Raw genomic sequence first — 13097 nt, forward strand, 5'->3', positions numbered from 1 at the left:
TTCACCGTGTTAGCCAGGATGGTCTCGATCTCCTGACCTCGTGATCCGCCTGTCTCGGCCTCCCAAAGTGCTGGGATTACAGGCTTGAGCCATCGCGCCCGGCCGGATTGCCTCTTATTGCCATAGGAAGCTGGTTGGGAGTGCTGCCAACTTTCTTGACTGCGACCTGCATTGCTCATCTGTTGTTCTTAGGTGACTGTGAAGGACAAATGGCATCTCTCCCAACCACCTTCACATAAGGCAGGTGGGCTCAGCTCAGGCCCAGCCAGGTCCACCACTGGAATTCAGACATGTCTGAACTTGCTGGAGTAGATGAGAACCCCGCAGGAGCCAGAGCAGTCCAGGGCCAGGGCCTCCTGGGAAGACTCAGCCTGAAAGTAACCTCTAGTGACCAAACCTTGCTATCCAGTGGGCAGGCAGATGCTCTCCTTTCCTCAGACTCGCCTCCTGGCTACAGCTATGACTGTCTGCAGAGACAAGGTGGTTTGCTCTCAGGACACAGATGGCAGAGAAGCCTGCTTCCCGTTCCTAGACCTGAACTTTGTACAAGTAAAATCGAATAGTATCTACTTTTTTTCTTTTTTTTGTATAAGAATGATTTTATTTGTTCCTTAAATGTTTGGTAGAATTAATTAGTGAAGTCATCTGGGCCTAAAGTTTTCTTTGTGGGAAGGTTTAAAATGATGAATTTTAGGCTGGGTACGGTGGCTCACACCTGTAATACCAGCACTTTGGGAGGCTGAGGCGGGGGGATCACCAGAGGTCAGGAGTTCGAGACCAGCCTGGCCAGCATGGTGAAACCCCTTCTCTACTAAAAATACAAAAAAATTAGCTAGACGTGGTGGCAGGCACCTGTAATCCCAGCTACTGAGGAGGCTGAGGCAGGAGAATTGCTTGAACCTGGGAGGTGGAGGTTGCAGTGAGATCATGACACTGCACTTCCAGTCTGGGTGACAAGAGCAAGATTACGTCTCAAAAAAAAAAAAAAAAAGGTGAATTTACTTTTTTAATTGCTATAGTGCTATTAAAATTTCTATTTATTTTTCTATTCGTGAATATTAAAAAAAAAAAAACCTTTTATAGTTTGGTACCATAGGAAATCTGAAAAACGGATGAATATTAAAAAAAAAAAAAATGTGGCCCGGAGCAGTGGCTCACGTCTGTAATCCCAGCACTTTGGGAGGGCCAAGGTGGGCAAATCATGAGGTCATGAGATTGAGACCATCCTGGCTAACACGGTGAAACCCCGTCTCTACTAAAAATACAAAAGATTAGCCGGCATGGCGGCGGGCGCCTGTAGTCTCAGCTACTCAGGAGTCTGAGACTGGAGAATGGCGTGAACCCAGGAGGCGGAGCTTGCAGTGAGCCGAGATGCACTCCAGCCTGGGTGACAGAGTGAGACTCCATCTCAAAAACAAACAAACAAACAGAAAAAGTTTTATAGTTTGGTCCCATGGGAGATCTGAAAAATGGGAGGCTGCTCAGAGACTCATCATAACAATATCTGCTCTTATATAGACAGCCTCTAGTGGTTTGTAAGCTGAAGCTGAAACCGTGTTCACGCACTTGATACCTTGCTTTATTTAGAACTCCCAAGTCCCAAAAGTGGGTGTTCCACACATTTCTTTGATTAAGAAGGCGGGGTTCTGTTCCCTTCTTATAAACTCAGGCTTTGTCTCACCATTTGCTTGCCAGGCAGTGTTAGGTGTTTTGGATACAGCTGTGAGTCTGTTCCACGGAGGAGCTCATCCTTCAGTGGAAACAGAAAATGCAGTCATGTGGTAGGTACACGGAAGAGGTGCTCTGGGCGGTCATGAGCTGCCCTGAGAGCTCAGGGGCAGATAAGCTACTCTGCTTCCATGTGAACTTCTGTACTGTGAATTAATTCATGCGTGGCAGGTGAGCAGGGGAAGGATGTTGGTGTAATGGAGACATTGCTTTAGTTCACCTGTGATTTTGCCTAGGCAAAGGAGATGGAATGCGGGGAGGAGAATGACAGTCTTCAGCAGGAAAGGAAAAAGCCCTTTGACTGCTCTGCCGCAGTCAGCCCTGTGGGCTCCTGGGAACAAGAAAAAACCAGTGCCTGCAGCTGGCACTCCCGTAGAAAGCCACATCCTAGCCTGTTGGGGTCTTGGCCGTGGCAGGCTACACTGCCTCCAGGCCCCACTTAGTAACAGCCCCCTGGCTCAGAACTCCTTTTTCTTTTTTTTTTTTGAGACGAAGTCTTGCTCTGTCGCCCAGGCTGGAGTGCCGTGGTGCGATCTCGGCTCACTGCAAGCTCCGCCTCCCAGGTTCACGCCATTCTCCTGCCTCAGCCTCCTGAGTAGCTGGGACTACAGACGCCCGCCACCACGCCCGGCTAATTTTTTGTATTTTTAGTAGAGATGGGGTTTCACCGTGTTAGCCAGGATGATCTTGATCTCCTGACCTCATGATCTGCCCGCCTCGGCCTAGAACTCCTTTTTCATCTGCACTGTCTTGGCACCTGTCAGCCTTGCTCTAATTAAAGTTTGCCAGGCTTTCTATTTGACTCTTTTGGTGCAGTTTTAATACCCACGGTGGCAGCCTCTCGCCCCACTGAGCTGCCTGCCTGGGTGGCCCAAAAGATTTTGTTAGTGCTCTAGTGACAACATTTTGTAGGTTTGAGTGGTCTGCTCTAGCCTCATGTTTCACAGAAGTCCTGTTAATTATGTACAATAAGATAACATGAGGTTTTCTAAGAATGTATATATTGCTTTATAGCAGAAATGTATGTATTTCAGAGGAATTTAAAACTTGTGAGCTAGATAGACTATAAAGGGAAGAAACGTCCCTAAAACAAACAGGAAACACTTTTAATAAGCGGCAGTAGAACTCTGTGTGCATTTACTTAGCAATCTGCGTTTATAAAGTGCTTTGTACACATTCCGTCTTATGTTAAAAGCCTCAGCAGCAACCTGGAGGCGGGTTCTGGGGCCAGCGTTTCTGATGGGAAGCTCAGGCTCCATCCAGCCTGTGGCTGGACTGGCCAGGCTCAATGTCACTCCCCAGGTAGCTGCCCTTGATCTATACTAGGAGCACCTTAGAACTAGGAATTGATTTCTAAGCCTGGTTTGAGCTGAGGGCCACAGAGTCAGAGCAGGAGGAGACCCTGCCCCAGAAATAGGCCAGCGCTTGTTATGCAGGCCTTGGCGGTTCCTCGTTTCCTTACGTAACCTCAGTGTTCACGCTGTTTCCTTTTGTTGATTCCCTCCATGTGACTGTTTTTCTATCAATCTTCTTAGCTAATGAGCTCCTTATAAGGTGAATGGATGGATCAGAGCACAGCTCCGTACACAGTGGTGGGGCATAGTCATTTCCCAGAGTGTGGACTTTCCCAGAACCCCCCTTTTGTGTGGGTCTGCAAAGGCTGGGATTGTTTCTGCCTTGTTTGGAATAATAAAGCTGCCTGTGTTTCCTGTGTTCACTTTTCAGTCGCCTGTTATCCACTCTCCTACACTTGGGGCGGCTGTCCTGCTTCCCTGGCCTCACTGCAGTGCTCAGTGACCTCTGCAGCAGAGCAGTGACTGCCACGGGCTGGTGAATGGAAGGACGTGGCCCATGCTCTTCAGGAATGTTTTGGGAAGATGGACACGCGCATGCAGACCTGAGGGTGTTCGGAGTGCAGGGAGGGAGGCAGAGTCTGCAGCAAGGGGTGGGGCCAGGGAGGGAGACAGGCCTGGGGAGAGGACGGAGGCCCAGCAGGAAGTGGGAAAGGAGAGGGCATGGCAGGATGGCAGGCAGTTACCAGAGCCCTCCTGAGATGCCAGAGTCCCCAGGCGTTCCTTCCAGTGTCCTGCCCAGTGCAGGGACACCTGCTTGTCCTTTTTTTTTTTTTTTGAGATGGAATCTTGCTCTGTTGCCCAGGCTGGAGTGCCATGGTGCAATCTCAGTTCACTGCAACCCCTGCCTCTTGGGTTCAAGTAATTCTCCTGCTTCAGCCTCATGAGTAGCTGGGATCACAGGCATGCGCCAGCACACTCAGCTAATTTTTGTTTTTTTAGTGGAGACAGGGCTTCACCACGTTGGCCAGGCTGGTCTCGAACTCCTGACTTCAGGTGATCCACCTACCTCGGCCTCCCAAAGTGCTGGGATTACAGGCGTGAGCCACCGCATCCGGCCAAAGGGACAGATTATTAAAGAAGATAAGAATGGGAGGAGGTGGAAGATGAAGGGTCCAGGGCACGTGGGGAAGGACACTTCCTCAGCTGTACCACTGCACTCCAGTCTGGGAGTGCAGAGCGAGATTCTGTCTCAAAAAAATATAAAAAAATTTTTTAAATGACATTACAAAGGACATAGATGAAGAGATACACAAGGTGAGGTGTGAGGAGGAGCGTGGCGTTTCCATGCCCTCCTTGGGTGCACCACCCTTCAGGAACGTCCATGTGTTTGGCTGTCCTGAAGCTCTCCGTACCATTTCCTCGTAGCCCTTTTTTGGATTCTTCATTGGATAGACATGACTCAAGCATGGACAACCGGGTGGAAATGTGAGTGGATGAAAAGGGCATGATCTCAGACTGACAGGCTGAATGGGGAAACTCAGCAAAACCTATCTGTTCCGATGCTTCTTGGCCTGTGTGGCTCCTTCTAGGGGAGGGGCAGGACCCCTTCTGAAATGCGGGTCTTATGAGTCACAATCAAACAAGGTAGGTCAGAGAATTTCTTTATGGACAGCTCCAAGACAGAAAGACAGAGGAAGATATGTTTTTAGTTATCATGGCCTGTCTGGGGAGAAGTAACAAGGGCTATGGGAGTTATGTGCCAGGAACTGCAGACCAAAGCCAACACAGCTGACCCTTGAACAGCACAGGTTTGAACTACGCTGGTCCACTTGGACTGGATTTTTTCAACCAAACATGACTGAAAATGCAGTATTCCTGGGATGTGAAACCCACGTATACGGAGGGCTGCTAACTGCGGAACCTAAGTATGTGAGGACTTTGGCATACGTGGGGGTCCTGCAACCAACCCCGTGTGTACATACTGCGAGGTGACTGTACACACATACCGTAACATCGCAGAGAACACTCCACTTCCTACAGAGGTGGTGCTTAGGGGTCTGGTTATGTCCTCCAGCACGCCTCTTTTTGCTGTCCTTGAGGACTGCCTCCCAGGAGGGTGGCAGAAACCCCTTCCTTCAAGTCTTCAAGCCGCTGACTTATGGCTGTGTGGTCAGGCAGAGGAGGGAGCTGGAATTTGTGAGATGAACATGGAAGAGCTGTAGATTGCTATGCAGAAAGACGGTCATTTGGGGTGAAATTGGAATCAGATTAGACGAGGTCTGTGTCCTGACTGCAGTTTAGCAGCAGCAGGCACATGAGGTAGCCTTTCTGAGCCTTGTGGCTTCCACATCTGTAAACTGAAGATAGCAGTTCTCACCTTAGGAGGCGTAGTTTGATGAGATGTGAGAGGTCCACAGCCCATAGCTGCCCAAAGAGCGGTGTGTAGGCAGTGGTAGCCGTGCCAGCCGTCCGGACACCTGGGGGAGGGTCTGCAGGTATCTGTCAACAAAACTTGGGGTTTGGTCATGTGGTTCCTCCCCTGCCTCAACTGATGACTTTTTCCACCCTTCTCTGAGGTAACAGCAGTTCTCAAAGGAGATTCTGGCCCATCTTCTCACGACTCAACTGTCCCACTCCGTGTACTGGTGCTGTTCTTGTTCTTCCTTCCACTACAGCTGAGGAAGTGTCCTTCCCCATGTGCCCTGGACCCTGCATCCTTCACCTCCTCCCATTCTTATCTCCTTTAATCATCTGTCCCTTTGGCCGGGCGCGGTGGCTCACGCCTGTAATCCCAGCACTTTGGTAGGCTGAGGCGGGCGGATCACGAGGTCAGGAGATAGAGACCATCCTGGCTAACACAGTGAAACCCCGTCTGTACTAAAAATACAAAAAAAAAAAAAAAAAAAAGCCAGGCGTGGTGGCGGGCGCCTGTAGTCCCAGATACTCAGGAGGCTGAGGCAGGAGAATTGCTTGAACCCAGGAGGCGGAGGTTGCAGTGAGCCAAGACGCGCCGTTGCACTGCAGCCCTGGCGACAGTGCAAGACTCCATCTCAAAAAAAATAATTAAAAATAAAATACAATAATGATAATAATCTGTCCCTTTTTCCTGCATCTTCACTACTGATCATTTTCAGCAGTTCGAGCACATCCACCATTCTCTTGATCTTTATCCCACTCTTCCTTTAATCCTCTCTTTCAGGAAATGCACACGCATAGGGGGAAAACCCTAAGGAATCTCCTCCAGTCTTCATCTTCCTGCACCCATTGATCTTCAAGACCTGTTGGTTCTGCCTCCACAGAGTAGATCCATTTCCATCATCTTTGCTGTCACCCTGGCCCAAGCCGACGTTTTCTCGAGTCAACTACCGAAATAGTTTCCTAGCTGATCTCTCTGCTTTTCTTCTGGCTCCCCTAAAATTCAGTCTCCATACTCTGACCAGGTGACCTTTTTACAACATAAATCAGTACCATCCCCTGCTTAATTAAGTCTTCCATGGGTCCCAGTGCCTATGAACTGGCCCCTGCCTCATCTTGAGCTCATTTTCCTGCATGAAAGCCTTATTAGCACATGCTGTTCTCTCTGCCTGGAATGTTCTGTTTTTCAAATTTCTCACTCCTCAACCTTTAGCTTTCTGCCTGAAAGGCCTTCCTGACATCCTGTATCCAAGGCCTCCGTTTTTTTCTTATCAGCACATCCAATTCATTTTGGTATGGCGGAACCCATCCCAATTCATAGTTTCAGATTTATATGTTTACTTATTTTATGTCTTTCCCATTAGCTTATGTTCCACGAGGGCAGTGATTGTGTTTCCAGTGCCTGGCAGAATGTGTGGTACAAACGAAAAACTCTTCAAATGAACTAATGAACCAACAGGGAAGAGAGGTGGTGATGGAGGTTCACAGAGAAGGCAGTGACCAGCTGCCCCACTGATTGAATTAGCTGCTTTTCCTTATCCAAGACAAGGCATGACAGTTTTGCACATGTGTAGGACCCAGCAGTTATGAGAAGTTCAGATGGGGTGGATTCCAGTTGTTGTTCTGAACGCTCGTGGGAAGCCACTCCCATGAATGAGCCTCTGTGTACAGGGTACTCCAAATATAATAGTGCTTTGGGAAAAAAAGAGGCAGCATGACATAGTGCAAGGAACACAGGCCTCTGAGTACTAATTTAGCTTCTGGTCTTTGGTTTGTGTATTAGCTTTGTTTTTCTTTTCTTTGTTTTCTTATTTGTGAAATAAGAGAGATTGGACTAGAAAGATAAAAGTCCTCTCCAGTTTGGCTGCGTTAACAGTACCTCACAGCGTTATCAGCAATCAAAACGTTTAATTATCTTTTGAAACCAGAATACGGAGCCATGATGGTTCTAGGGTTAGTCAGGTGGTTCAAAGGTGTCATCAAGGATCCAAGCTCTACTGTTGTCTTCTGCTTTGCCATCAGCTTTGTCTCCAGGCTTGTCCCTCGTGGTCACAGTGTGGCTGCTGCAGCTCTAGGCATCACACCCTTCCACAAGAGCATCAAAAGCAGAAAAGGATGGGCATGGGGCAGAGCCCTCCTCGTGGGTCCTTCTCTCTTCATCAGGAAGTAAAATCTTTCCTGGAGGTCCCCTAGCAGATGTCCTTGTATGTCTCACTGGCCAGAACCACTTCATGGATCCACTAGACCAATCGTGAGAATGGAAGTGCCATCATTTCCTTATCCCAGATATAAGTTCATCCCCCAGAGCTGACCTGTTACCCGCTGTACTCGATACAGCTTAGTCCTGTGAACAAAGGAGGAGTAAGGGCAGGCTGCTGCATGGGCTGCCTCATGGACCTGAAGTTCTGTGATTCTTAGTGCTCCGCCTTTGGGAGGCTTCCTTGTTATGCTGCAGGGACTAATTGTGTTGTTCACACCTCCAGTGAGGCAATGGCAAAGAACAACTTAGTTTCTAAGGAAGGCTTTACATTCCTGAATGAGGCGGGAAATGGATGGATTCACTGGCCAAGAAAAATTCAGTGAAAAAACTGAGCCCAGCAGGTCCTCTGTAGTACCGGGGCCTATGATTGAGCTGCCTGTTGCTAAGAGAGAGTAGAAAAGATTAGAGATCATTGTAAATTATGAGGCAAGACCTCAATTAACTTCCTCAGCAAACTACTGGTTCTTCTGCCTGTCCAGGCTGCAACTTCAAGTATTCCTAGTAAGTGGAGTCTTTCTTTAAAGCTGCTTAATAAAGCCAGATAATAAATGATGAATGTATTTGTAATGGCCATTTTTTTTTTTTTTTTGAGATGGAGTCTCACTCTGTTGCCCAGGTTGGAGTGCAATGTTGTGATCTCGGCTCACCGCATCCTCTGCCTCCCAGGTTCAGGCAATTCTCCTTCCTCAGCCACCTGAGTAGCTGGGATTACAGGTGCCCACCACCATGCCTAGCTAATTTTTGTATTTTTAGGAGATACGTGGTTTCACCATGTTGGCCAGGCTGGTCTCAAATGCCTGACCTCAAGTGATGCACCCACCTCGACCTCCTGAAGTACTGGGATTACAGGCATGAGCCACCATGCCTGGCCTGTAATGGCCATGTTAAGAACCTACTATGTGCCGGGCACTGTGCTAGGTCCTCGGGATACCAATACAAAGGGACAAGGTCCTAGTCCTTAAGAGGTTGACATTCCAGTTGAGGGATACCACAGGTATCAGATAAGCCAGCTCTATGACAAGTGAGTTATGGGGCAGGAGAATGGGAGTGGCCACCTCTACCTAAGAGGTGACCAAGAAAGGAAGTGACCTTATAAGAGCAACACATGCTTTTGTCTGATGTTGAGAATAGCATGAGCCAGAGGGAGCCATTGGTCAAGAATGGCAGACACTGGATGTGTGGAGCTGAGGCTGGAGGGCTCTGTGGCCATGCTGGGAAGTGTACGTCTTACACTGCAGGTATAGGAAATAAATAGGCAAGTTTTCAGGTAATGTCAGTCAAATTATTTCCCAGTTTTCTCCCAGAGATTACAGAGGATTTTTATTTACTTAATATATTACATTGATTATGTTCATTTATACATTACGTATGTATTATGGACCAGTTGTTAATAACAAAATTTATACCTTTGCTATAAACTATGGATAGACTAGTTTATAGCAAAATGTCTAAAAGGTATATTAGGTATATTGCTCTTATAAGGTCACTTCCTTTCTTGGTCACCTGTTAGGCAGAGGTGGCTGCTCCCATTCTCTTGCCCCATAACTCACTTGTCATAGAGTCTGCTTATCTGATACATGTCGTATCCCTCAACTGGATACTGGTCAACCTCTTAAGGACTAGGACCTTGTCCCTTTGTACTGGTGTCCCCAATAGTGGTTTCTAGCATGTTTTTGTTGTTTGTTTTTTTGAGACTAGGTCTTGCTGTGTTACCCAGGCTGGAGTGCAGTGGCACAATCACAACTCACTGCACCCTCAACCTCCTGGGCACAAGTGATCCTGACTCTCCCACTTCATTCTCCCAAGTAGCTGGAACCACAGATATACACCACCCTGCCCGGCTAAGTTTTGTATTTTTTTGTAGAAATGGAGTTTCACCGTGTTGCCCAGGCTGGTCTCAAACTCCTGATCTAATGGCTTAAAGAGGACCAAAAAATTTTAATATTTGCTATTTCCCAAATATTTCTCAGTAGACAGGGGCATTGCCAGACTCTTGTTTTCCAGCAGTCTGCAGAGGTATTCAGAAATGATTCTGCCCATAGTCCTAGGCAAATCTCTTGTGGTGTTTGTGGGAAGCCAGAAAGATCCTTGCCTGGAGCCACAGGTGGTGCTGACTCCTGTGCTTACTGCCTCAGGCCTTTGTTCAAGTGTCACCTTATCCATGATGTTGGCCTCTTTAAAACTGCAGCCCTGCCCATCCTGATCTTTCTTACTGTTTTTTCATTTTTCATACCACACACATATCCATACTGTTTACTAACTTGTATTTGTTTGTTATGTTTACCCCTGCTAGACTCTTGAGTCTCAAAATTTAGTAGGACTCTCTGTGTGCTCTGTTCACTGGTGTATCTCAAGCACCTAGAATAGGGTTCCTCAACCCCTGGGCCACAGACTAGTACTGGTCCGTGGCCTGTTAGGAACTGGGCCACACGGCAGAAGGTGAGCAGGCAGGCGAGCATTACCGCCTGAGCTCTGCCTCCTGTCAGATCGGCAGCATTCGATTCTCACAGGAGCTGAACCCTATTGTGAACTGCGCATGCAGGGGATCTAGGTTGTGCGCTCCTTATGAGAATCTGATGCATCACCCCCACCCCTGGTCTGTGGAAACACTGTCTTCCATGAAACTGGTCCCTGGTGCCAGAAAGGTTGGGGACTGCTGACCTAGAACAATACCTTATGGAAGACCTAGACTCAGAGGGCGGTACCTAGGTAATTAGGAAGTATAGGAAGTTGATCGGTTCTTGGAAGCTGTGACTTGAAGCAAAATGATGCACTGTATAACAAAGCCAGTTTTACCACAGTTGATACTGTCAAAAGAAAAACTTCGGCTGAATTCAATTTAAAAGAGCTTAATTGAGCAAGGAATGATTCACAAATTGCGCAGCCTGCTGAGCCAGAGTAGGCTCAGAGACTCCACTGCAGTCATGTGGTGGAAGATAATTTATGGACAGGAAAAAGAAAGCAATGGACAGAAAAAGTGACGTACAGAAAATGGAAGTGAGGTACAGAAACAGCTGGATTGGTTATAGCTCGGCATTTACCCTATCTGAACACGGTTCAAACAGTTGGCCACATCTGATTGGTCAAAAGTTGGGGACTGGCATGAGTGCAGGCTAGTCTGTCTACACCCCCACTTGTTATAGTCCACGATGAACAGAGAAACCTTTAGGCCAAATTTAAAATATGTAAGGAGGCAGCTTTAGGCTAAACTTAACAACACAAACAAGAGTTAACTTCCTATGACATATACTTTAAGTCACAGTTTGCGAGAACCTACTGAGGACGTTAAGTGAGGACTTACAGTACCCCCTTAAGGTTTCTCCACCTCTTGTCATTGGCCATCCTCTGTCACTAAACAGAAAGGAGTTACTAAGTCAAGAATGAAGATCTCATTGCGTTTGCTAGAGCAAAGCTGCTCATCCCTGCTTGCATGTCTTTAGTGTTGAGGGTAAAGGCCATAGTGCCCTGGAAGGTGAACTTCAGAGGTTGTTAAAGGGTCATGGAAATAAAGAGGAGGCGGGGTCTTGGATTGTGGTTGCAGAGCACTATAAACTGACCATAACCAGATGGTGTTCTTTTAAACAGGTATAAAAGTTTGGTCACTGGGACCCGAGCCAGAGGGGTCATTGCTGTCCTCTGGGTCCTTGCCTTTGGCATCGGATTGACTCCATTCCTGGGGTGGAACAGTAAAGACAGTGCCACCAACTGCACAGAACCCTGGGATGGAACCACAAATGAAAGCTGCTGCCTCGTGAAGTGTCTCTTTGAGAATGTGGTCCCCATGAGCTACATGGTGTATTTCAATTTCTTTGGGTGTGTTCTGCCCCCACTGCTTATAATGCTGGTGATCTACATCAAGATCTTCATGGTGGCCTGCAGGCAGCTTCAGCGCACTGAGCTGATGGACCACTCGAGGACTACCCTCCAGCGGGAGATCCATGCAGCCAAGTCACTGGCCATGATTGTGGGGATTTTTGCCCTGTGCTGGCTACCAGTGCATGTTGTTAACTGTGTCACTCTTTTCCAGCCAGCTCAGGGTAAAAATAAGCCCAAGTGGGCAATGAACATGGCCATTCTTCTGTCACATGCCAATTCAGTTGTCAATCCCATTGTCTATGCTTACCGGAACCGAGACTTCCGCTCTACTTTTCGCAAAATTATCTCCAGGTATCTTCTCTGCCAAGCAGATGTCAAGAGTGGGAATGGTCAGGCTGGGGTACAGCCTGCTCTCGGTGTGGGCCTATGATGTAGGCTCTCACCTCTTCTAGGAGAAGATACAAATCCACGGGAAACAAAGAGGACACGGCTGGCTTATTCTCATTGTGAAAGATAGCTACACCTCACAAGGACATGGACTGCCTTTCTTGAGCACTTCCCTGGAGCCACCACGTATCTAGCTAATACGTATGTGTCACTAGTAGGCTCCAAGGGTTGACAAATATATTTATGATCTATTCAGCTGCTTTTACTGTGTGGATGATGCTGACAGCTTGAATGGATTCTAAGAGACACTTCTGTTTTTAAAAGTCTGCCTTGTTTATGGTGGAAAATTACTGAAACTATTTTACTGTGAAACACTGTGAACTATTATAATGCAAATCTTTTTTAACTTAGAGGCAACGGAAAAATAAAAGTTGGCCGTACTAAAAATGTATACTTGTTCCTAGGAAGGTGATCTCAAAAATTAAAAGTATAATTATTCGGCTGGGCGTGGTGGCTCACACCTGTAATCCCAGCACTTTCGGAGGCCAAGGCGGGCGGATCATGAGGTTAGGAGTTCAAAACCAGCCTGTCCAATATGGTGCAACCCCATCTCTACTAAAAAATACAAAAATTAGCCAGGTGTGGTGGCACGTGCCTGTAGTCCCAGCTACTTGGGAGGCTGAGGCAGGAGAATCACGTGAATCTGGGAGGTGGAGGCTGCAGTGAGCCCAGATTGTATCACTGCACTCCAGCCTGGGTGACAGAGTGAGACTCCGTTTCAAAAAAAAAAAAAGTATAATTATTCAATCAAAAAACTGCTGTATTAATTTAGGGAAATGATATTCTCATAAGTCAAATTTTCATCATGTAATTTTAAGCTCCATTCCTTTCCATATACAGAAAACTACCCGTGGGGAAGAAACTGGTGAAATGGGATCCCTCCTCTACCAAATTCTGCCTTCTAGAGCTAGGTAGGGAATTTTGCTTCTCTCCAAAGTTGAAGTTTCGTTAAGTTCTTGCAACCCAAAGTGTGAAAATTTTACTAAGTAAAATAATTTAACTCTGTGTGTATACAAAAAAATTAGCCGGGCGTGGTGGTGGGCACCTGTAGTCCCAGCTACTCAGGAGGCTGAGGCAGGAGAATAGCTTGAACCTGGGAGGCAGAGCTTGCAATGAGCTGAGATCATGCCACTGCA

The 13097-nt window shown here is 47.3% G+C and overlaps 1 protein-coding gene across 1 annotated transcript in view; it reads left to right on the plus strand.

The window, feature by feature from the left end:
* ADORA2B (adenosine A2b receptor) overlaps nucleotides 1-12352 on the plus strand; it is a 30141-nt gene extending 17789 nt beyond the window's left edge. The window contains exon 2 of the mRNA XM_003912391.5: nucleotides 11284-12352. Within this exon, the coding sequence (XP_003912440.1) occupies nucleotides 11284-11944 (661 nt within the window). The 3' untranslated portion in view covers nucleotides 11945-12352. The remainder of the gene's footprint in view (nucleotides 1-11283) is intronic.
* Nucleotides 12353-13097: the final 745 nt, after the last annotated feature.

Source organism: Papio anubis, chromosome 17, assembly GCF_008728515.1.
Source record: "Papio anubis isolate 15944 chromosome 17, Panubis1.0, whole genome shotgun sequence".
Classification (NCBI taxonomy): domain Eukaryota; kingdom Metazoa; phylum Chordata; class Mammalia; order Primates; family Cercopithecidae; genus Papio; species Papio anubis.